The 25,820-nt window shown below is 41.6% G+C and overlaps 1 protein-coding gene across 1 annotated transcript; it reads right to left on the bottom strand.

Annotated features, from left to right (window-relative positions):
• Positions 1–490: 490 nt before the first annotated feature.
• On the bottom strand, positions 491–8,326 carry Pgrmc1 (progesterone receptor membrane component 1). The gene is made up of 3 exons (XM_005083134.4): positions 7,885–8,326; positions 4,386–4,541; positions 491–1,824 (listed from the first exon to the last, which is right to left on the bottom strand). Exons 1-3 carry the CDS (start codon positions 8,210–8,212, stop codon positions 1,721–1,723), a joined length of 588 nt encoding a protein of 195 aa, XP_005083191.1. The 5' UTR covers positions 8,213–8,326; the 3' UTR covers positions 491–1,720.
• Positions 8,327–25,820: the final 17,494 nt, after the last annotated feature.

Below are 25,820 nucleotides of genomic sequence, written 5' to 3'. Positions count from 1 at the left end.
CACCCAAAAATTGAACTCAATTTTAAGCTAAATGACTAAATCTAACTTAATTATTAAAATTTTAAACTTATCTTTTTGAGAATTTTACAAATGTATACAATGTGTTATGACCATATCTAAACTTCAACTCTCCTGGACCCTCTGGAACATGTCCCCTAGTCTTTAAAACTAATATCCCACTACATCTAATTAGTTCTGCCTGTATGCGTGTGGGTATAAGGTACTGGAGCATGAGTAATCTACTAGTGACCACACCTTCAAAGAAAACTGACTCTGCCCACCTTAGTTGCCATCAACTACCAAAAGCTCCTCTTTAATTGGTGCTTGAATTTTAGCTGGTAAACAGCTGACCACAGCTGCTGTGAGTTCGTGAGTGCAATAGCCAGTCATGTCCAGAAGACGGAATTCCATAGCACTCTTCCCCATTACATAGCACTAACCCCTGTCACCCAGCTCTTAGGGTTACAAATACTAAAGTAAGCTAGCCACATTAGATTGCGTAAAACCTTTTTATTAACTGAACCAAGCACTTCATTTTGTTTTCTGATTTGAGGTAAAACCATTAAACACAGCTCACAAGAAAATACAATGACTGTTTAACTACAATTACAACAGTTTGGAACCTCACTAGTTGTTCATATAATACTTTTACAAATTTATACAACTGTAGAGTCTACTTAAGCTAGGTTTAGTATTAACCAAAAGAGTATTATCCAAGACCTAGACACTTGACTACTACTTTCGAAGTGACTACAATTTTGTAACAGAAGGATTTACCTGTTACTTTAGGAATGTATTTTCCTTTAAAAATCACTCAGCTAATGCCATGTAGTGTTTTCTCATTCTTCAGAGATGATGGAGACTTTCTGAAAAGCACACACCTGTTCCTTCCCTGTATGTTCCTCTCAAATTTCACATTTGGTCAAATAACCACATAACCATTACCCTGATATAAGCAACATAACTGGGAAGCCAGACCTATGATCTTCATGTGTTTAGGGGTTTTGTTTTGTTTTTGCAAAGCTCTATACTTTGATTTTTCAGATGCTGTTTTAGTGCCAACTGTCAATTACTGTGTATGTGAGAGAGTTACTGTGTTGAGAGTGTCCATACAAGGACAAGGACAGTTAAATCAGCCTAGAAACACAGGAAATGTATTTGTCCCAATTAAGCCAAACATAAAATTTTCATTTTGTTACTAGACTTCTCTCTTGAATCAATACCATAGCTTTTGGAACACTGCAGATTTGCTTTAGAGGTAGATACAACAGAAATCATGCAGTTAAGTCAATTGAGGAAAATGGGCTTGTTTTCAGAGAACAGCATAACTAGAAGTTGATCCTTCTGCACTCTTTATTACATTTACCATTTGGACCAGTTTGTGTACATTTACCATTTTGCCTAGTTTGTGGAAATAACCAAGTCTTCGCTCTTTCTCAGGAAAATCGAACTACAATTCAGCTTGTTCTAACTACAGATAGAAGAAAAACAGCACTAACAGTTGTATGACAGCACTGCAGTTCACTTTCTGGATTTGTGACACAAACGTTCATGCATGCTAAGACAATTTTATCAGTGTCACTAGTGATGTTAATTAAAAAAAATTTACAGCAAGTTCAAAACTTTTCTAAATATTGAAATCACCATGTTTTAAAGACAGACTGCAATGTTACAAATGATTTTGCAAAATACAAAAATAGATATGCTTCCACAGAATGCTTTAATCGTTTTTCCGAGCATTCTCATCTTTTGGCTCTTCGTCATCTGAGTACACAGTCGGCTCCTCCCCTTCCTTCAGCAGCTTACCTACATGATGATACTTGACTGGAGGGGTAGAGAAGAAAACACAAATGGTCATCCTCATGCTTTACCAAAAATCCCACTACATTTCATTTTAAAGCATTTATGAGATGTCTAAACTGTATACTTAGCAACATGTTAGGTTTCTTGGAGTATATAAAAGGATTATATCATACTTCACCAAAAATGGAATGAAGAGTTCTGTTTAAAATACAGAAAAATATAAAACAGCAATATGTGGTGGTATCAAAATGAACTGAGCACCCTGGAGGGAGTATTTGTAGTAAGACCTTACTATGAATTAGGGGGTTGTAGAGCACTTCATGGAAGAGAGACATGCTTTGGAAAATGTATGGATGGACTTCGAGTGAAGGATATGTCCAGAAAAATGAAAACACATTCAAAGGTACATAGGCAAGACTGGACATATCTGGGAAGCCAGTAAGAACATGTCATCAGGAGTAGAACAGGTATTTGGAAATAGTAGGAGATAAGTCTGACTGATCAGTGTGTGGGAATATTATGAAAGACCTGAAAAGCCAGCCTGAGAAACCTGAACTTCACCTGTAAGTGGCAAAGGTACTGAAAGTTTATGAGAAAGAATGACACAGCAAAATAGTAGTCTGGCAACGTTATCAGTAAGATATGAAGGGCAGATTTCAGTAAGGGCAGTTGAGCAGGGTGACCAGGAGGCTGGTATGCAGAACCAGATGTGAAAGAAGAGAGCAAGATGTAGGGTAAGATCCTTAGGAATTAAAGGGAAGGATATGATGATAGCTTTAAACAAAACAAAACAAAACTGGAAACACCTGTTAATGAAGTGGCAAGTGGACAGCTTGTGAACCCAAATGAGGACTGCAAAAAGGGAGCCACTCTGGAGGGTCACATGACAGGAGACCCACAGGAGTCAGAGATGAGAAATTAGCACTGGAGAAGAATCAGGTTCTATCCAGGTGTGGACAGGTCACTATAGGAGGATGGGCAGAAAGTGGGTGCTTGACAGTAATGGGGTAGAATAATGGTTAAGTAGACAGGCAGGACAGCAGGAGACAGACTTTTTCCAGAATGGGAAAAAGCTATGGGTAGTTAAAGGAATGGCAAGGGACTAGGGGGGGGTTGAAGATGTTGGAGGCAAGAGAGCTAGGTGTGAAATCAGAATGGGCAAGCTCCAGTATAAGCAAGTGATTACAGGGCTAATGCCCATTCCCTTTCTGAAATGGGAGGAATGACAGGGGTAACTAACCTGCCTAAACAGGTAACCAAAGCTGCTTTTATGTGAAATAGTCATAGGGAACACCCGAAACTCCTCTTATTTGAACATAGCATAAAGCGGGTGGTAATGCAAGATAAATAAAAGTCAAGTGGCAACCTAAGGGGAATCCACAATGACTTTGAGTGTAGCTGATGCGTCACAGTAGGATCTTGCGTTAGTCCTAGGTGAAAGGGGTGGTGGGCAAAAGAAAAATAATCACCTCTTTCTCACTGATGGCAGAAAGCTCTGAAACACAGAGCTTGGTGGATTATAAATTACAACTCATTAGTTTCATATAGAAGACTATGATTACAAAGGCTTTTTGGGGTGCAAATCTAATGACAATGTCAGGCAGCTAGGTTGTATTCAAAGTCCAAAGATTTGGTACTGACTTCAAAGCTATGCTTGGTCTGTCCAACCGAGATCCAAACTCAAAAGGTAGTGTCACATCTGGTTAATTATTAACCAAGAACTTTCTTGGGCTATTCTGAAAAATATGGTTGGATATAGCCAAAAGAGCATGTGTTATTTAACTGATTGTGGGGATCAGTAAATAAAAAACTTCCCCTCCACCCCAAAATATCTTCCTCAGAGTGACCATAATCTTCACTTACATTTCATAAGATCTGGCAAAGTGTACTATAGTTCAAATCTGTGGCAGTGAAGTAAAATGATAATTTAACCCTTGGAACTTACTATTGAAGCTAACCCCTGCATTGTTATTTGAATTTAACCCCTTATTTCTACCTTAATTTTAAAGACTTTACCCCCTCCCATACACAGCATAAGCCTGAAACAAGTGTTCCTTTTTTAATTAAAAAAATGCAGGCACCATTGTTGCCAGGCAGATTATAGGCAGCATTCATAGATGAGGCCTAATTTGTAGTTAGGCTAAATTAGACTCAATAAGAAGCTGTTTGGAAGAACACAAGATTCCGATTCTTCAACTGAGCTGTGGGCTGTTTTTAAACAGTAAGGGCTACAAGAGAGGGCTTATGAAAATCTCTCTTCCCATAGGCAAGAGGGCCATTGTCATTTCCCCTATACACCCAATATGGAAATATGGAATCTATATACCTTTATGTGAAAACTTACACATCAAAATCAGAAGCCCAAGTTTATGTAGAGGACAAGCTAAATATTGATATGCCATCATAACAAATGGCTCAGCACTGCTACCATTACTTTATGCCATAAACTTGATCAATCCAAGATTTAGGAGCCTATTAAAATGCACTCATGTTTCAGGGTGCTTAAGAATAACTATTGTTTGATCATGAATCTGCATTACTGGTAGAAATTTGATCCCAGTAAAATATAAAGAAATGCTTACAAGTGAACTGAGATTCCCAGTCACTCAGGGTCTCCTGCTGGGCAGGAGTGAGGTCGGAAAGGTCATCATACTCATCCTTCAGTGCTTCTTTATCCAGGCAAAATGTGGCAAGGCCCCTGGATGCATCTCTTCCAGCAAAGACCCCATATGGCCCCTCTTGAAAAACAAAATGAAACCAAAGATAGATTCTTTACTAGACAATACATTTCACTGTGGCTCATATACAGAAGATGGCTTCCTTGCTCTCAGCACTGAGAGCGTCCTTTTAAATTTCAAATTCCATTCTTAAGCTACAAGTATTCTGATACTTTGATCATTACATAAGGGACACCGAAAGACTGTCACTTCGATAAGGAAAATTAAATAAAAATGTGTAGCATCTGTAATCTCCTGACTTTCACATAGCTAATATAAGCATAAGTGATTCTTTTAGGGGTGGCCTTCGTAGGGAGTAATTATACAGTCAGTAAGTTAGAATTCAGTTTGAGGACTTTGTATCTACAGGTTGGCTCTATTCTAGGTGCTTGAGCCAAGCCAATTGAAGTTTCTTAACCACTGTAATGTGGTTAAGGAATGTGTAAAGAAAACATTCCTTATCAATGTATTCTGATATGTTTTAAATGATCTTTGGTTGCAAGACTCAAACCCTGAGGCATCTGCAGACGAAATCATTTTACAAATATCAGTGGTTCAAAAATCTATTCACACGTTATGTAACCACCACTGTCAAAAAAAAAAAAAACCAAAGGAGACCAGTTTTGGTACTGTTTTTAAATATAAAGAATAAAGAGTTGTGAAAACACTAACATTTTCACTGAATAAAGGCTACCACTAGTGTCTCCAAATAATCTATAAAACCTGGAAAATGCTCTTATGTATAACATCATACCAAGATTTGTCTGAGAGCAGTGGATCATTTTGTATTCACCTAACGTGATTATTTAGACTTAAATATTGCACACGCTAATAAAAAGAATTCGGTGCACTTTTAAACAATGCCTTGTTTTCCCAAAAGTAAGCTGGATAATAACTGACTTTATAATTATTATGCCAACGAGGAGACTGAACCATATTGTATTACAGTGTGGTCATCTGAAACCTTAATCGACACAACTGTTTTTCTTTTTTACATATTATATAAATTTTATGATCCATTTTTTGGTAGGATTGGGGATTTTTACGGCTGAGACATACTTCAAACCCTTATGGTCAACTTGTAAATGCAATTAAGATTCTAAAACATGGGTTGTTTTAGTCATCATTATTAGAGACTTAAAAAAATAACTTCACATGCTCTCCACAAATGTGTACTGCTAATGGTAATAGTAGCACCTTATGTTTAAAAACCAATGATTTTGGTTTGGACTCCACCATTTTAGAAATTATGGTTCCTGGGCTGGTAATGTATACTTAACTGTGAGGCAAATATTAATAGTCTTTGGAGAATGGTTTTTTCACTACAAAGCATATTAATTAGATGCTGTGTGTTCTGCTCACTGTTACCTGCTAGCCCAGGCACTCAAATGAATAATTTTTAGGTGTACTCTGTTAACAGAAAATATTTCCACTCTGATATATATATATATCATCACTGTTCCTGAGCCCAGTCAATAATGGGGAGCAGTGGCTTGGAAACATCAGGCTGTGTTTGCTTTTTTTTTCCAAGGGAAAACAGGCCCTTCAATAACCATGCATTGTACCAGGTCCTACAGCCTGCTGTAGGACCTGCTGACCACAGCTAAGCTAGAATATAGAATGCAGGTTGTCTCGTAGTTGTAGTTATTCCTGTGCATAACATCGGATGTTCCTCACGATGACTCTGCAAACTACGACCTACCTGGTTTGGAATGGAGGCAGCTTGACTCTCAGCTGTGCTCAGTGAAAGCATGGAGGCTCCTTGTGATGATTTTGCAAACCACAACCACATGATGATGCCTCATACATTTGTTCTGACTACTTTATGGTTTCACTCAATAATTGAAGGTATTTACATGATTGTTATTGATAATGTACTACTACAGTGACAAATATATAGATTCATATCATTTTGCAGTTACATGCCTACAGAAAATAGATTTTCTAAAATGTCTGAAAGGGAAAATGAAGGGTGAGCATTCTTGAAGAACCTTTTGCACATGTGATTTTGATTGGCTGGACTCTGGAGACTTAAAGGAGTGGGAACCGTCTGGTTTGGATTAGTGCTGGCTATTCTTCTCTTTCTCAGACCAATGAGCATGTGAACACACCCCCCTGAGTTCCTAGTGCTTACAGGAATCCATATTGGAGGAGCTAAAACCTCTTCTTCCTCTCCAAATGTTCTAGAAAATAGGGCTTAACAAATCTGGCTGATCCCAAGTTCACCTACAGGAGAGTATTAAAATGTAGATTTTTGTCCCCCCACCCCCAGGTAAGTGTGGCTATGGCTGGTCAGGCCAGGAATCTGAATTTTTTCATAAGCATCAGGTGATTCTGACAGGCAATCCGGTTTGTAAAAACCTCATCTGTAGGGATTCTTTCCAAGACTTCAGCAGTCGTCCATACCGTTTTCCCTCTGGTTGTTTTTTCCTGAAATCCCCCCACCCATCGGGCTTCACAGCCTTAACCTATTGTTTCTCAGGACCCTCCCACTTCTCCCTCCCACCCCTGGTTTCATTTATTTTTATTTAAAAAAAATATTTTTTGCCTCCCAGTACCTCCTCCCCATCATACACTAAATATGGTGTTTCTGATTAGCTTGCCATGTTACTGTGATCCACCATTCTGCTCTTAATGCATCCTTAACTCGTCTCCTCTCCACCAAGCTGGCTCGCGTGTTCATCTTCCAGCCTCTCAGTCCACCCAACACAGCACGCACATACACATACCAAACACATGTCACATTCCAAGCGCACTCCCACCAGCCAAACGGTGCCCAGCAAACACGCACTCACCGCGCATGCACACAGTGTACACACACACACACACACGCACACACTGTCTCTCTGTGTCTCTCTGTGTCTGTCTGTCGTCCCCCCCGCCCCTCTGCCAGGAACAATGCTTCTACCTGACACTAATCCCCTTCTCCACTTTCTCAACACACCCTTACATTCCACAATGGCTCCTCCGGCGTCCTCGGCCTCCAGGTCTTCCTCTCTGGAGACACCTTCATTTCCTTTTCTCAAGTCCGAAGTCTCCCCGTCTTTTCAGGATCCCCCTCCCCTCACCCACACACCCGCCAAAGCCCTCTACCTTCGAAAACTTCCCCAAGATCCCGGGCCTTCGAGCCTCGCTGTTCCTCCCACCGGCGGCTTCCAAGCCTCAGCGTCCTCAGACGCCCCCGCCACCCCCCCCCCCGCCGTAGGCTCCCCCACAGCGCCCCGGGTCCCCTCAGGGAACCGCCCGCCTTCCCTGTGTCCCTCCCTCTGGGGCGTCCCACCTCCCTCCGTGTTTCCTGTACCCCGCTCCACGCCCGGGTCCCCCCTTTTTGTCTCCGGGGGACCCCCCGGCCCTGTCTCCGTACCCGGCCCGTAGAACTTGCGGCCTTTGGTCACGTCGAACACCTTGCCGTTGATGGCCATAAGAATGCGCGGGTCCTGGACGCCATCGAAAGCCCTCAGCTCGGCAGGGGTGAAGTCGCGCCGCTTGAGGCGGGGCAGCGGGGGCGGGTCGTCGTCGTCGTTGTCGCCACCGGCTCCGGGCTGGTCCCCGCGTACGATCTTGTAGAGCAGGAAGATGCAGAGGCCGAGCAGCAGCAGGTTGAGAGGCGACGTGAAAATCTCGTGCAGCAGGCCGCCGCCCTCCAGCTCGCTCGGGTCGGCGCCCGTCGCCACCACATCTTCGGCAGCCATGATCTCTGGAGCAAAGGTTGGGCCCGGCTACACAGAGCTCCGGAACAGTCCGCTTTCTCCTCCCTCTGAGCGAACAGTGGCGTGTGGTGTCCGGTGGCGGAGGCAGAAAAGCCTCGCGAGGGGGCGGGGCCGAGAGGGGGCGGAGCCTCACTCCACCCCCTACGCGGCCACCTAAGCACCCCGCCCCGCTCTGATGGGCGTGGCCTCGGCTTAGGCCCCCCCCCCAAGTAGCCGCGGGGTCTTGGCGGCTTCTCTCACCCTCAATGACCTGTCACAGAGCCCAGCCCACCTCTCAACAGTACCTGCTGGGCCCCTGCCTCAGTTTCACGGCTCCCTTAGAACTAGAACGTAGTGCGGCTCCACGTCACACAGTGCAGTCGCCAGGGTAACGTGGGTGGCTTCCCGCCGACCCTTTGGGAGAGCCTTGCCTCTGAAGGCCTCTGAGGCCCGCTCCTCGGCGCAAATGACGTCAGTTAAAATGGGGCCGCCATTCTCTAGCTTCTTGTTTCTTTTGCTCCCGCTTTCAAAGCCCCTCATACAACCTCCCCTGGCAGTACCCTCAGGACCAGGAATCTGACTTAGTTGTTCGAAAAATCATGCCTTCAACTCCTTTTCCTTACAGACCCCTTGTTTTCACTTGAGACTATGCATTTGGGCCTGGTCCTCCACTTCTTGGCTAAAAGCTGAGGGGCTGACACCCAAAAAACAGGCAGTCAGGTCACAGGCCTGTTAACTCTTCAAAATCTGGGGCTCAGATCGCCAGATTTTGTGTTTGTTCTTAATTTTTCCTCCTTTTGCAGCCATCGATTATGCTTAGTCACAAGGTATCAGCAAATTGCATTCTCTTGTTGAGCTTTTTGTTTTCCTTATAAAATTACCAGAATAATGTTCAAAGTTTTTTCACTTGGCAGTATTCTTCTATTTGAAGTCTGTCGTAGCTACCCTTGGCAGTCATAGTAACCCTGAGCATAACCCCTGACAAATGCTGGAGTTTGGAAGGATCCTAGCTTTCACCTTCCTAGATACCTAGGCCTCTGATGTGCTAACGAGATGCATGGGAACCAACCTATATGTAACAAGCCTTGTCCCTACTTTTTGGAGAACTAATCTGGCTACCCTTTTTATTGTTACTGGGAAAGGGTAACAGAAGAGGAGAATAATTAAAACCAAGCCATGCACACATCTGCAGACCAGAGCAGTACTTTTCCATAGAGTTCTGTTTGCTTGTACACAGTTTACCACCACCACCACCTCCACCATCATCACCTCCACCATTACCACCTCCACCACCACCACCACCACCATGTAAGCAATTTGTGCAGAGAATTGGCTAAAATCTGAAAATTTTTTGGCAAAGTGCTTTAATCCCTTCTGTAGCATTTTCTTAAGGTGTAATGAGGGAAATAATCTTTATATCCAGCCCACACATTTTTTTTTCCCAGAGCTAAATTTAGGATTAGCTGAACCGGCCCCTCCAGATCTTTTGTCAGAACTCTTCAACTTAATCATCATGAAAGAAGCTCAAACTGAGAGCACTCAGCTATGGTTAGAACCCAATTATTCCCCTTAAAAAGAATTATGAGCAACAAAAACATTAAAAAAGCAAACCTAAGAAAAATATTTTCATTTGAAACTAATATGACAAAAATTCTCTCTTTAAGTGTTCATTTTAATTGATAAAATCTTTAAGGGGCTAATGAAATGGCTTAGTGGGCAAAACACTTGGCATGCAAGTGTGAGGACCAGATTTCCAATCCCCAGCACTCATACAAGGGCCAGTATGGAAGGTTTGGCAGCTGGCCTTTAATCCCAGAACTGGGGAGTAGGAAACAGGTTAGCTAGGTTATCATTTATCTCAATATTTAATGTAGGGAGTAATTGAGGAAGACACTACACTGCAACCTCCGGCATCCATACAAATGCATCCTCCCACACATACCTGTATGCCTGTACACATAACACACATGCATATATATATATATATATATATATGGCAAAAAGAAAAGAAAAGAAAGTGGTTAGTCAAATGCTCTAGTCAAAATGAAAGAAAGTCATTGGTGAAGAAGCATATGAAAAATGTTGTTTTGCTATTAATTAAAAAATGGAGATGACATTGCTACCTACCACCTTTTATAGGAGGGATTAAAGAGCAGAAAAGGATAACATACTGGTAAGAAAGTGGAGATATTCCCACACATCAATGACGTAGTAAACATTGGCATAAATTTTATTTGTCATCCATAAATGTTTTTTCTATTTGTGAAACCCACTTATAGAAGTACAATTTTTTTGTCTTAGTAATCTCATTTCTAGGAATCCATCCTGCTTATAATGATGACAAAGATTTCATTAGGAAGATGTTCATCACACATTTGTTTTTACTACTGAAACACTGGAAACAACCCAAATGTCCAAGTTCAAATAAAGTGACTAATTTACTTTGTATTGTGATAAAATCATAGTTAGACTATGCAAACATTATCACATCATGGGAAAATATTTATTCTTCAGTCTTAGGAGAGAAAATAGCTTGCAAAACTACATACAGTATGAATTTGATGGTATCCCTAAAAACGCATAAAGGGAAGCCTGAAAACAAACATAAAGCTATTCTTAATTTTTCCCAAGCTGCACACATTTCCTTCCTTCTATCTTTTCTTCCCTCCTTTCTGTCTCTTTCTTTCTCTGTCTCTCTCTGTGCCTCTCCCTCTCCCTCCCCCTTCTCTGTTGTGGTTCATGACAGTGTTTCTCTGTGTAGCCCTGGCTGTCCTGACACTTTCTCGGTAAACCAGGCATCCCTCAAACTCAGAGATCTGCCTGTCTCTGTACCACCAAGTCCGGCTGCACATGTCACATTAAGCACTGGGAAAAATGGCTTATTTTTAAAAAGAAAGAAAGAATGCTTATACATGTTCCCTATAACAAACTTAAGAAGTACCTAAATACATAGAGTAAAAACAATAACAAAAATGAAACTCAGGCACACACAAATTTTATTGGAAGAAATTTCAAGTAACAAAATATTGAACTACACTTTTCTAATACAAATACCACTTTTTTGAATTTTTTATTTAGAAACAATCATTTTACATATCAATCCCCCTGTTCCCTCTCCCTCCCATCCTCCTATGCCCCCTGCCAGCTCCCCCAACCCACTCCCCAACCCGCTCCCCAAGGGCAGTGAGGCCTTCCACTGGGGATCATCAAAGTCTGTCACATCATTTGGGGGAGGATTTAGGTCCCCTCCATGTATTTGGGCTGCAATAGGGCTCCATAGGGACCTGGCTCCCAAAGTCCATTTGTGATCTAGGTATAAACACTGGCTCTACTGTTAGAGGTCCCATAGACTGCCCAGGCCTCCTAGCTGGCACCCACATTCAGGGGGTTTGGTTCAGTCCAATGCTGGTTCCCCAGCTTTACCACTGGGGTCTCTGTGCTCTCACTAGGTCAGGTCAGCTGGTTCTGTAGATTTCTCCAGCATGGTCTTGACTCCTTTGCTCATCCCTCCTCCCTCTCTATAACTGGATTCCAGGAGTATGAATCAGTGGTAAGCTGTGAATCTCTGCTTCTGCTTCCATCAGCTACTGGATGAAGGCTCTAGGATGGTAATTAAAGCAGTCATCAATCTCATTATAGGGGAAGGGCATCAAACATGGCCTCTCCACTCCTGTCTAGATTCTTAGTTGGGAGAAAATGTAGTACATTTACACAATGGAGTATTAATCAGCAGAAAAAATGAAATCTTGAAATTCACAGGCACATGGATGGAACTGGAAGAAACCACCCTGAGTGAGGTAACCCAGTCACAGACAGCCATGCTATGTACTCACTCATATATGGATATTAGACATAGAGCAAAAGATTACCAGTCTACAGTCCACACCACCAGAGAAACTAGGAAACAAGGAGGACCCTAAGAGAAAAACACATAGTTCCCAGAAGAAGGGGAAAGGGACAAGATCTCCTGAGTTAATTGGGAGCACGGGATGGAAGGGAGTTAGGAAAAAGAGAAGGGGAGAAGAGAAAGGGAGAGGAGGCCATGAGGAAGCAGGAAGACTGAGTCAGGGGAAGAATAGAGGAGAGCAAGAAAAGAGATACCTTAATAGAGGGAGCTGTTATAGGTTTAAAGGGAAATCTGTCACTAGGGAAATGTTCAGAGGTCCATAAAGACCACTTTTTAAAAGCAAAAAAGTAAGGCATTAGGTGCCACAGATAACTCCTGCCAGGACTTTTAAAAGTTTATATTTGAGGTTAAAAACTGGTTATGCCCTACCACAAGACCCAGCAACTCCACTCTTAGGCATATATCCAAAAGATGCCCATTCATACAACAAGGATGTCTGTTCCACTATGTTCATAGCAGCATTATTTGTAATAGACAGAACTTGGAAGCAACATAGATGCCCCTCAACCGAAGAGTGGATAGAGACAATGCAGTATATTTACACAATGGAGTACTATTCAGCAGAAAAAACAATGGAATCCTGAGATTTGCAGGCAAATGGATGACACTAGAAGAAACCATCCTGAGTGAGGTAACACAGTCACAAAAAGAGAAACATGGCATGTACTCTCTCATATATGGATTTTAGACATAGATCTGGGGAGTGCCAGCCTACAATCCCATGGCCAGAGAGTCTGGGAAACAGAAACTTCATTCAGTGGCTGATGGAAGAAGAGGCAGACTCCCACGGCTAAGCACTGAGCTGAGCTCAAGAAAGCCAGTAACAGAGAGGGAGGACTGATGACCAAAGGGATTAAGACTGGGCTGTTTTAACCCCCCTGAAAGAGCTGACCTGACAAAGGTTAACTTTTGAATCCCAGGCATCAGCCTGGGGATCCAGCATGGGACTGATCAAGACCCCCTGAATGGGGGTGTCAGTGAGGAGGCCTAGGTAATTTATTGAGCCGTGGGCAGTAGATCAGTACTCATCCCGAGTATACACACGGACTTTGGACTCCCATCCAACAATGTGAGATGCACTCTCACCCTGAACTCTTGGGGGAGGGTCTAGGCCCTGCCCTGGATGAAATGATAGACTATGGACACCCCCATGGAGGGCCTCACCCTCCCTGGGGAAATGAGGGGATAATGGGGGGGGGTTGGGGTGAGGGCACGGGAGGAGGGGAGGGAAAGGGAGAGGGACCTGGAACTGACTTGTGAAGCAACCTTGTTCCTAATCTAAATTTAAACTTAAAAATAAATAATAATAAAAAAAAGAAAGCAGGGAGAACATGCCTAAAATGTTGGCTAATCAAAAGGTGTGCACCTACACTGAGACACAGTGGGGGGGGCAGAAAAAAACTGGTTATGCACCAGTTTTGGTGGCACATCCTTTAATCCCAGCAGTCTTTAGGTAGAAATAGGAGGATCTGAGTTCAAGACGATCCTAGGCTGTCTTGACGTTAACAAGACTGCTAAACTTCAAACTATGGAAAACCATAGAGAAAACTAAATCCCCTCTCCTCACTCTCCATTCTCTTTCCTCCAAGGTGACGACTATTAAAGGTGTAGGAATTGTATGGAGGCTGGAGATTCACTATTCACATGAGTGTCCTTCTGGAAAGGGATGGATTAAAAGTAATGAGGTTTTTAAATTTAAAAGAAAATGTTTGTAATATTTATTTTATTTTATGTATATGAGTGTTTTGCCCACATTTATGTACACCATATGCGGGCCTTGTACCCACAGATACAGTAGATAGCATTGGATCCCCTAGAACTGGTATTACAGATGGATGTGGGCTATCATGTGTATGTTGGGAACTGAACCAGGGTCATCTGGAAGAACAACATGTGCTCTTAACCTTGCAGCTGTCTTCCAGACTCAGGAAATAAGTTTTGCTTTATGTGGAGGGTGGAAAACCTGCACTCTAAAACCTCTAGTGGTACAGTTTTAAAATATGCATGCATTGATTTAATGTTAAATGAAGTTGGCTACTGGTAACATGGGAGACACTGAGATTGTTCAAAAGTACCCAACCTTTCTCGCTTTTGTTCAAACTGGTTCTGGATGGACAGGCATCATTCAGGATGGCAGTTCTCAAGTTATCTAGATATAACCAAGGATGTTTGTTACTTTAAAAACCCTCCCCATAGCATCAGACTTCCATTGTATGTGATTGTGACTGGGACGCAATCCCTAGATTCTGTGTACTTGACCCAAGATACGTGTTAAGTCTTTTAACCATTTCAAACTGCTTCCTCCAGTAAATCATCTTTAATGGTTCTAAAGAACTTTTGAAGAAAGCTAGGGCAATTGGCTGATTAGTTAGAAAATGTATAGGAAACAATTCAACCACAGTGCTAATCAAATCCAAAGGAGCAGTGTATCAGTTTTCAAACTTCCCTTGGACTTTAAAAAAATGGAAATACTTGGAGTTGGCAGGCATAGAGCGTGACAAGTGTTTTGACATGCGCTGGCAAGAAGGAATATGCTAGAATGCAAGATTGGTTTTGTTCCCTAACCTATTTCAAGTCCCTAGTCTATGTCTGATACATAGTAGGCAGTCAAATGTTTATTGAATTCACTTATGTTGTAACTGGGTATAGACTTTCTAGAAAGCCCCTTGGCAATAGGCAACAAATGCCTCAAATTATTCCCAACATTTTATAAAGGCAATAACTTCTAGGGATTTTTCCTAAGGTCATGTTCAAAAACCTGGACACAGATTGATGTAGGAAAATTAGAAAGCATGATATATGATTGGAAACATGCAAACCACCTAAACATCCCCATAGGTTTACTCATCTCATAGAAAAAAGTCCTAGCAGTATCATGCAAGGCTCAGGAGAATCTGCTCCATCAAAGCCACACTTGCCTTTAGAGCTCTAGTCCCTCACTTACCACTGCCTCCTCAGATGCTTGTGCATCGCTATAGTGACCTTTCCAATATCCATTAAACAACTGGGTGCAGTTTTAAGTCAGAGATCCTACTCACAATTCCTATTGCCTGGAATGTTCTTTTCCAGATTCCATCATAGGCCACACCCTCAGTTTCCATTCTTGAAATATTCCCTTCCACTCTTCATCTCGTTTCTCTTTTCACTCACTCATTCATTTTGGGACATAGTGTTGCTATGTAGCCAAGGCTGGCCTAGAACTCATTATGTAACCCAGACTGAGCTTGTACTCTTTATCCTTCTGCCTCAGCCTCTAGAGTGTTGGAATTAGAAATGTCCTCCATTACCCCTGAGTTTCATTTTACTTTACCTCATCACATTTATCACTTACTAAGAATATTAGTGCCCTTTCTCATTTTTGTTAATTTCTTTGACTTTAATATAAGTTATGCAGGAACACATATTATGTCCATTTTCTTTACTGCTGTCTCTCCTGTATTTAGAACAGTACCTGGGGACTGAAGAGATTGATCAGTGGTTAAGACCACTGACTGCTCTTCCAGACAACCCATGTTGGATTACCAGAACCCACATGGTGGCTTACAACCAGAGTATCTAGTACCTTCTGATGGGGAATGTTCTTCTGTGTATATGTTTCTCTTATTGGTTAACGAATAAAACACGGATTGGCCAGGCAGGAAGTGGTGTAGCTGTGGAGAATCAGAATATAAGCAGGGACAAACAGGAAATCACCTCTTTTCTTCTCTTCTTTTCTCTGTGGAGCCACTGAACCAGCCGTCATCATGTAGCAGGCAAAGGAGTTACAGGTCTGGTAAACCAAGACCACATGAAAATACATAGAGTAGTAGTTATGGGTAAAGAATAAGAAACCCAGGTCGGCAGTTAACAGATTTATACTAATATAGCGTCCGTGAGTTTCTTTGGGGCAGTGAAGGGTGGCAGGACCTAGCTGGGCCAAGAAGACCTCACATTACAACCTTCACCTGGCCTCCCCCAGCACCAGGGATACAAGTGGTGCACAGACATACATACATGCAATACACCATGCACATAAAATAAAATTTAAAAGCTAGAACAGTGCCAGAAATATAATAGTTACTCAGTAAATGTCAAATTGAATTTATCTGACTATAGAACCTCACATGGGGGGAAAACTTGAAGAGCTACACCTCAAGGCTAATAATAGTTGTCTTTGAGCATGAGATTATTTTTGCTTTATTCATAATTAGTGGGCATACATTATTTTTATTATTGTTAAAAAGTGAAAGAAAAGTTGAAAATGTAAAGAACAGAAAACAAAATGGTGCAGCTCCTAGCTAGGTACTGAGTCTCTAGACAGGAGCAGTAGTCGTTGCTTTCATGATGGACTCCCAAAAGAATCTGCCCAACTCCTTCCACTTGACTAGTCTCTTTTGAGGTTCGCTTCTTGTGAGGCGCTGTGTCCTGGCTAGGATGCAAAGCCCTTATCTCTAAAGGAAATAACTCATTATAGATATAGTAAGGAGGAGGTGGACATGCAGTTGGGGAAAGTGTGACCTATGGAGATTTTATATAGAAAACCATATTTCGATAGACTTCATTTTTATCATGTGGCTACAGATGGCATCTCTAGGGAACTGGTGTTTCATTTTTTGTGAGGATCAACAGAATCTGCCAAAAAGGAGACATTTTAAAATCTCTATTCCCTCCAAAGTTTGGGAATGTATATTGCATAAAGCCTATGTGCTGGTTGGGGATTTGTCTGTCTGTCTGTCTGTCTGTCTGTCTGTCTGTCTATCTATCTATCTATCTATCTATCTATCTATCTATCTATCTATCTATCTAAACAGTCACCTGAAAAGAGAGAACCTCAATCGAGAAAATGTCTCTATCAAATTGGCCTGTAGGGAAGTTTGTGGTGCAGTTTCTTGACTGGTGATTGATGAGGGAGAGTACAACCTAACGTGGGTGATGCTGCCCCTGAGCGAGTAGTCCTGAGTTGTGTAAAGAAGCAGGCTGAGCAAGCCATACAGAACAAGCAATCAACCAGTGCTCCTCCATGGCCTCTGCTTCAGTCCCTGCTGCCAGACTCATGCTTTGAGTTCTTGCCCCAACTTCCCTCTGAGAAGTTGTAAGATGGAATAAACCCTTTCCTCCTCAAGTTGACTTTGAAGTGTTTAATCACAGCAACAGAAAAAACAAACTAGGACAGCCTGGGAATTGGGCATCTTTAATAATAGCTAACATTGTCTGAGCATGGATTATGGTGCCATGTAATATCCTAAATACATTATGGATTAGCGCCTGTACTACTCATGAAACACCATAAGGATATTGGTTATATTATCCCCATTTCACAACTGAGGATACTTGTGTAGAGAGAAGAGGGGGAACTTCCCTAATGTCACTCAACTGGTAAGTCATAATTCAACATACAGCCAGCCTGGATCTAAATGTTATCTGTTTACTATTGAGCTATTATATCTCCTTTCTAACAACTGCAAAACACCCCCATGTGATTTCAAATCATTTCTAAAGAAATTATGTAGAAGATATTATTTGAGTGAAGGCATAAAGAGACGACGTAGCTTGCCCCATTCTGGAAAAACTCTGTTGACAGTGAAACTCAGTCCAAAGTCTGAAACAAGGTTTACCTAACTGGTGCCCTATTCGGATTTCACCTTCAACCTCCAGTCAGGATCTAAGCACTCAGGTTCTGGTTGCTCAACTGCTCCAAGTGTTGGCAGCTGAAGAGTTTGAAAACTGATCCTCTGAGATTGCACTGGCTTGAAGAGACCTTCCTACCCAAGTGGCACCTCCTTTTCGGTGCAGCCTGTAGGTAATGAATGCTTAAAACTGAGGTATGCAGCCTCTTTCTCTACCCCCACTCCGGGACAAGCTTCTTCATCTGCCTAGTGTTTTCTTTCCTTCCCTGTCAGGTGTAGATGCCGAAGATACCTATCAATCAGCTTCCTATGTGCTGCTTTCCATCAGTTTCCCAGGAAAGCCAGGCTTTCCTGATCGGGCCTGTTCACTTCTCTTCTACTTCCTTTTTACACTCGATGTTCCAACATCCCAGAGAATGTGTAGCTCTTGAGTGCTATAAACACTCTATTTATCTAAGCCCCTCTCACAGGTTAGGTTACATTACTATCTTGGTTATTGTTTTGCTTTGGTTTCTCAAGACAGGGTTTCTCTGTGGCTTTGGAGGCTGTCCTGGAACTAGCTCTTGTAGACCAGGCTAGTCTCGAACTCACAACCATCTTGGTTTTTTACAAGTGAGAATATCATATATGAAGGACTTCCTTTTTCTTTTTCTTTCTTTCTTTTTTTTTTGGTTTTTCAAGACAGGGTTTCTCTGTATTGTTTTGGAGGCTGTCCTGGAACTCGCTTGGTAGACCAGACTGGTCTTGAACTTACAGAGATCCGTCTGCCTCTGCCTCCCGAGTGCTGGGATTAAAGGCATTCGCCACCAACACCCGGCTATGAAGGACTTTCTTGCCCTAAATGGCATAGTTAGTGGGAGGTAATAGAGGAATTTAACTCTAGTAGTCTACTTCCAGAGCCTGTGTTCCCTGCCTCTCAGATCATTTTCCCTGTTTGGAACTGTCATGCTGGCAGGAGCTAAGGCTGCAATCAGAGAGGTAGATACTGGAGAATGACATTAGTGAGGAGCCTTAGCACAGGCAGGAATGAAGGCTCACATCAAGGTTGTGAGAGTGGGGGATCTGTAGTCCATGATAGCTAAGGTACAAGCTGCTTAGAATGGACTTAGAAAGTACACAAGGGACTTTCAGAAGGGAATTTGTAATGAAGTGGAGCTGTATCTCAAAGCATGGTTCCTGGGCCACCAATGGCATGCATTGGCTTTATGTGGAAGCTTACTAGAGATGCAAGACCTTGGTGTAGTATATCTAACCTACTGAATCGAATAACCATTTTAACCAAGCATTGAGACGAGTCACGTATAAACTCATGCTTTAACAAGCACAGCAGGAGCATCCTGGTGAAGACATCTAATAAGGCTTCCAAGCAGGTATTTGGGCTGTGTCTCAGGCACAGGTCTGGTTTGGAGAAACAAAGATAGGTCTTAGGAGCCTGTGTAGGTGGTAGGTGTAGTCAATGGTGTTGAACTGGAAGAACTAAGAGAACACAGGGCAGAGGTCTCTCCAAGGCTCATTGCACTCTGTGCTAAGTCAAGGGTGAAAACTGTTGGCCTTGGTGGCTGGGTCTGAATCAACATGTGTTTATTTGACTTTCGAGTTCTTTGAATTTAACAAAAAGGATTTAATTAATAAGTAGGAAACAGAAAGATCCTGTGTTATTCTTCCTTAGTTCTTTTATGGGATTTTTATCTGTATCTAGAAAAACTAATTAATATAAGAGCTGATTAAAAAGGAAAAGGTATAAAACTTTTATTTTAATATATTTAGACTTTTTACTTTTTATTTGTCTGCGTGTGTGTGTGTGTGAGAGAGGTGAGAGAGGAGAGAAAAAGGAGAGAGAGAGAGAGAGAGAGAGAGAGAGAGAGAGAGAGAGAGAGAGAGAGAGAGAGAGAGAGATGGGGGGTGGGAGAGAGAGAGAGAGGCTACCATGTGTGTGAAGGTGACTACAGGGACTAGAAAAGGGTGTCAATCCTAAGTGCCCAATTTGGTGATTGTGATTTGCCCAATTTGGATGCTGGGAACCAAACTCGGGTTCTCTGGAAGAGTAGTAAGCACTCTTAACCTCCAAGGCACCTCTCCTTCCCAGCAACACTTTTAAGATTATAATTAATTACAACATTTTTCCTTCCCTTTCCTCCCCTCAAACCCTCCCATATATCCACCATATACTTCAAATCCGTGGGCTTTTTATTCACTTATTGTTATTGTATGCATATATGTGTTTATATAGCCATATATATTCCTATGTATAACTTGCTCACTCCACATAATGTTACTTGTATGTATATTTTCTGGGATGAGCATTTAGCACTGGATAACTTAATTGGTGTGCTTTTCTCTGGGGAGGACTACTTCTCCTGTTCCCAGATTTGCTCTGTTGCCTAGAGTTCTTTGTGTAGGATTGAGACCTTATGTGCTTTTTACCATTCAGTTTGGCATGTTCATTGGCGTTTTCTTTGTTCAGCTCACGTTTAGGTAGGTAGTCATGTTAGAAAGACTTTGTGTGTATAGCTTCTGATGTTGCTAGGAGACAATCTTGCAGCAAATGACCGGATCCTCTGACTCTTACTTTTTTTTTCTGTCTCCTCTTCTGTAATGTTCCCTATAGGAGTGCTTTGTGGGTGCATTTTGATTGGTTGTGGTTTTCTGTAGTGGTCTCTGTCTGTGGTAAAGAGTTCTCTTGATGAGGGGAGAAGCCTGAACTTATCCTTGGGTAAAAGGATAAATGCTTAGATTTCAGTTAAGGATTATGTTGTTTAGTAAATCAGTTGTAGATTCTCCCCTGATTTCATTAGCGCTCTGTAGTTAGTTAGATTTCCAGTATCAGGTGTGGTATCCCTCTTGCTGTGTGTGTCTTAAGTCCAATTAGAGAGCTATGGATTGTCTTCAAAGAATATGTTCCACAACTGCACCCTTAGGGCTATCACGGCGTGCTGGTCATTGATGTGCTTCATATGGAATTGTACTTATGTAGGACTGTTGGTTGACTCCCTCCTTTGAAAGCTTGCATGATACTCTTTGGTACCACAAAAGCTAGTCCTCAGGGAGGGGCATTCAGGTCAGAGAATTGTACAAGAGGACTATCATGAATGTGAGTACCAAAAGTCTGTTTTCACACCAAAAAGAATAAATAGAATAAATGGGTGACACAATGGCAGGACAAATGAATCTCTGGGTTAGGATAATAAATTCTAGGGTTGTTACTGCAGATACTTGGGGAATGAAAGATAAAGGTAACTTAAAAAATTAATTCCGAATTGTTGCAGCCCCAGTCACCAGTCTCTGGTGATCAAGGCTATTTTCTGGCCTTTATATGGGAAGGACACCATTCTGCAAAGATTTTGTTGCTCTTTTTGCTTTTAAACATTATTTTATTTTATGTGTATCGTGTTTTCCCTGCATTTATAACCATTCATGACTTGCATGTGTGATGCCTGCAACAGAAGACAGTGTCGGATGCCCTGGAAGTGGAGCCATAAGCTGTTGTTAGTCATAACATGGGTGCTGGGACTTGAACCTGGTACCTCTGGAATAGCAGTTAGTGCTCTTAACTGTTAATCAATCTCTCTAGTCCCCTGCTTTTTTTTCCTGAGACAAAGTTTTATTCTAGCTGTGAACGACCTTGAACTCTGTATGCAGACCAAATTGGCTTTGAACTTGCCACCATCCTCCTGCTTCTCTGCCTTTTGAGTGCTGGGATCACAGGTGTGTACCACCATTCACAACATCCTCAAGAACATTTATGGCTTGCAGCATGAAGGAAAACAAGTGGTCAGATGGCCTTTTTCTGGACTTACAGTTCTCAAGTAGTTTCCTCTTTAAGTAATACAACAGTTTGGGGTGGCACATCTTTACATAAACATGTGAACCTCAGATCTTTTCAGAAAACCTGTATTTCTAATGTGTCCTAAAAATGGAGCTGGACCATACCTGTAATTTCAGCATTTGGGAATCTGAGGCAGTATTATTTATGGCTAGCCTGGGCTACAACACAGCATACCCCTATTTCAACAGAATAAAATGGCGGTGGGAGATGCAGAATCTGCTGCTATATTAATGTATGGCAACAGTTGCTTCCTTTCCCAGGTATGCCTAAGGAATTTCACTTATCTTTATTGTCTTTTATTGCATTTCCTTTGTTTGGTTAATAGTATAATTAAGTAGATACTCAAATGTTTTTGCTTTTGTTTTGTACTCAGGACTGTTTATAATAGAAAATGAAAGAGAACAAGATTAGTGTCTCAAAAAGACAGGTTTATTTCTTTGTGAATTCCAGCATACACTGTATCATGATTGCATTATTTATGCCCATTATCAGGCATTTCTAGGTTGCTAGTGGGTTGTGGACACAAAAGGACCAAGATGACATCTTGTTTTAAGGATTTCTTTTATTTTATGTGTATGGATGTTTATCCTCCATGTTTGTCTTTGTTCTCTATGTAGTGTGCATGGAGGCTAGAAGAGGGTGTAGGATCCTTGGGTGTAAGTCAGTACATGGGTGCTGCAACTCAAACCTGGAGCTTCTGCAAGAGGTATAAGTACTCCTAAACCACTGAGCCATCTCCAGGAGATGTGGTTTGACAGAAACAAAGTGTTGTGCAAATGAAGTAAGAAAGATGGCCCGGAAAAGGATGTTCTAGGTAGTTAAGAAGCCCAGGTTACTTGTGTCAAAGTCAAATTTTCATGTGATATGAGATGGACAAAAGCCCGGTGCCGAGGGGACTCTGGGAGTGAGTGGAAAGCAAAGGTTGAGACCTGCATCTAAAACTTAGGTTGGGGAAGTCTGATAGTGTGATTTTTAAAGAAATCATCTTGCTATCATTACACATTCTTTGGTAATCCCATACAGAAATAGGTCATAGTCAGATCATATTCATTCTCTTCAATTCCTTCCTGATCCTCCCACATCTTCCTTCCAACATCATGTCTTTTATTTCTTTTACAAATAGCCCACAGAGTCCAATTAGCACCGCATGTGTGAATGGATGTAGGGTCTTTCACTGGAGCACTAGCCATCTGACTTACCTCCCCTCAATAGACATTCATTACTTACTCACAAGCTGTCTTGTGAGCACCTTCCCTGTCCATGCTGGAGTGTTGACTGGCTTGACATTGTAGGAAAACACAGCTGCTGGGAGTTCATGGATGCACCTGCCCTGCCATGTCTGGAAGACACTATTTCTTGATATGTTGGTTTGAATGTGTGCCCCAAACTTAATCCCTAATGTAATGGTGATGGAAGGTGGGATTTAGTTAGAAGTAATTAGATCACATCAGTGCCACTCTCACAAACGGACTAATGTTACCACTCGAGTGGATTTCTTATCACAGGATTCTTTTTGAGTCCCTTCTGCAATGGGATGACTCAGACCTTTTCTGTCTTGGATTTCTCAGCCTCCAGAATTGCAGTCATTTATACATTACTCTGTGTGTGTTTTTCTGTTATAGCAGCATAAATGAACTACATTCTTAACTAAAGGAGGTGGGGTGGGTAGGGGTGAGAGGGAAGATAGATTTTGTGGTTTGATTTTTGTTTTTCGGAAAGCTGTAATAGATTTAGGCTACAGAAGCATGGCTTCTAGAAGCTTAGAGATTAAATACACAGGAAAAGGGGCGGGGGAGGTAATGTTCAGCCCCGTGGTGTAAAATGTGACAGGAGAGAAAGAAATCAAAGGATGAGACAAAGGATTATAGATTATCCTCCAATGAAGGAGAGATCCCTAAGGTTTACAGAATTCACACTTCACTGCCTCAACATTTGCTGTGCAGTAGGAGGCAAAGGTCAATTGCAGGAGGAGGGGGAAGGGAAGAGCAAGAGCTTGAGTGGTAGCCAATGTTAATATTTTCACCATTCCCTCCATAGGGACTTTTATGAACAAGAACAAACAGGAGAAATGCGGGCATTGTGTTGCCTAGGAAACACAGCGGTTTGCTAAAGCAATACTGGACCTTTTTGAATTATGTTAACCCATTCATATCCATTGCTATCAAAAATAGAACTGGTAGGTAGTGAAGCAAGTATAGAGATTTCTGTACCATAGGGCACACAGTGGGCATCTTCTGTAGACTAAGGGAAAGAGACAGGTAGGAATTGCCTAGGAATAGGTGACTTAAATAAAACAAGAGAAAACATCAAAGAAGTAGCAGGCAGTATGGTGCAAAGACAAATTTCTCAGTTCCCTAGTGCTTCTGTGAGTTTCTACAGGTACACGCATATATGCATGAGTGCAAGCATGCAGGCTCACTCACACACACACACACACACACACACACACACACAGAGACAGTGTGCCTCTATACCATATGCATATACGTGATGCCACAATTTCACTCATATGTACTGTAAACAATTTGAGTGTCTCCCAAGGGTTGATTTGTTGAAATTTAATTCCCACTTTAAGGTATTAAAAGGATAGAAACTTTATCTCCCCCCATGTTTAGGGAGTAATTAAGGTAAGGTCATTGAGTTAGAGCTCAGATAATTGAAACCCTATGACTCCATGAGAAGAGGGAGAGACCACACACACACACACACACACACACACACACACTCCTGCCACTATGTGATGTAGTCAAGCTCTGAACCTCTGAATAAACATCTTTTCTTTATAAGATGCCTATTTTAGGTATTTTGTTATAATAACAAGAAAATGCTGACTAATACGCCCACCAACTGGAAACACCTAGCGTTAAGAGAAGAGAAATATTTCTTCTTGATTCTTTTTTTGTGGCTGGATCACCAAAGCACCTAGTTAACTCTCAACTATTTTTCTCTGCTATAGAGTTATTGCTGCTGTGCAGAGTTTTCCCAGAAAATACAGGGAGGATGTACCCAGGAACTTTCAACATTATGGTTGCCTGAACAAGACTGACATAATGACAATACCATTGACATGCCAACATGGTTGGGGGAGAGTCAACACAGAGATTGAAAAGAAACTTAAATATTTTATGGAAACATATAAGATTCAGAATAGGCAAAACAATACTGAACAACAACAGCAAGATAAAAAACCATGGGAGCAATTTTCATCCTAGATTTCAAATTAGACACATTGGTCAATGGAGTAGAACTGAGTACCCACATGCAAGCCCACACCCCTATAGCCACCTGATTATTTTTTACTAAAAAGCCCATGATACATTTTGGAGAAGAGACAATGTGTTCAATAAATGGTCAGACTGGATACAGTGTATTCCATTGGGCATACAGTGAGTATCTTCATTAGTCTAGGGAAAGACAGGTATAAACAGCTCAGGAATAGATGACTCAATAAAATGCTTATTGCTTCCTTTATTGTTGATTGCTTACCCTGTACAAACGGATAAAGGATCTCAACATAAGGCCTAATACCCTAAATCTGATAAAGGAGAAATTAGGTATAGTTGAACTCTTTGGTACAGAAAATGGCTTTCTGAACAGGATTCTAATGGCACAGGAATTAAACCAACAATGAGACCTCATGCTATGCTTCTCTACAGCAAAGGACACCGCGACTGCAGTGCAGCCTATACGTAGGGGAAAAATCCTTACCAGTTTTACATCTGAAAGAGTGTTAATATCCAGCATATACAAAAAACAAAATAAAACACTAAATATCAAGAAAACAAACAACTCAATTAAAAATTGGAGGGAGTGGGAGTCAGGTTGGGAGGGGTTTAAAAGAAGAGGAAATGAGGAAAAAATGTAAATACAGTGCACTTATATGAAATTTCTGATTGTTTTTGAGACATGATTTTTCTGTGTAACAGTCCTTGCTGTCCTAGAACTTGCTCTGTAGCACAGGCTGGCCTCAAACTCAGAGATCTGCCTGCCTTGGCTTCCTGAGTGCTGAGATTAAAGATATGGACCACCATCTTACATATATGAAGTTTTAAAACAATTTAAATTTAATTTTTAAAAATGCTGCATGGAACTACACAGTTCACAAAAGATAAAATACAGATAGTCCAGGAACATTTTTTTTTTAAGTTCAACATCCTGGGTTATCAGGGAACTGCAAATTAAAACGACTTAAGCCTTCACCTTATCCCAGTCAGGGTGGTTAACATAAGAAACAAATCAAACAAAACACTGATGATATATGCTGGCATGGAT

Source organism: Mesocricetus auratus, unplaced genomic scaffold, assembly GCF_017639785.1.
Source record: "Mesocricetus auratus isolate SY011 unplaced genomic scaffold, BCM_Maur_2.0 Super-Scaffold_100003, whole genome shotgun sequence".
Lineage (NCBI taxonomy): Eukaryota > Metazoa > Chordata > Mammalia > Rodentia > Cricetidae > Mesocricetus > Mesocricetus auratus.
Note: the sequence above shows the minus strand (reverse complement) of the source record. Positions and strands in the feature narration are given on the sequence as shown.

Excerpts from the sequence above, each read along its gene's own strand:
- Pgrmc1 (XM_005083134.4), bottom strand. The coding sequence starts at position 8,212 with ATGGCTGCCGAAGATGTGGTGGCGACGGGCGCCGACCCGAGCGAGCTG. Across the intron at positions 4,542-7,884 it reads CCGCAAGTTCTACGGGCCGG|AGGGGCCATATGGGGTCTTT; the intron begins GTACGGAGACAG and ends TTGTTTTTCAAG. Across the intron at positions 1,825-4,385 it reads CTGGGAATCTCAGTTCACTT|TCAAGTATCATCATGTAGGT; the intron begins GTAAGCATTTCT and ends CTACCCCTCCAG.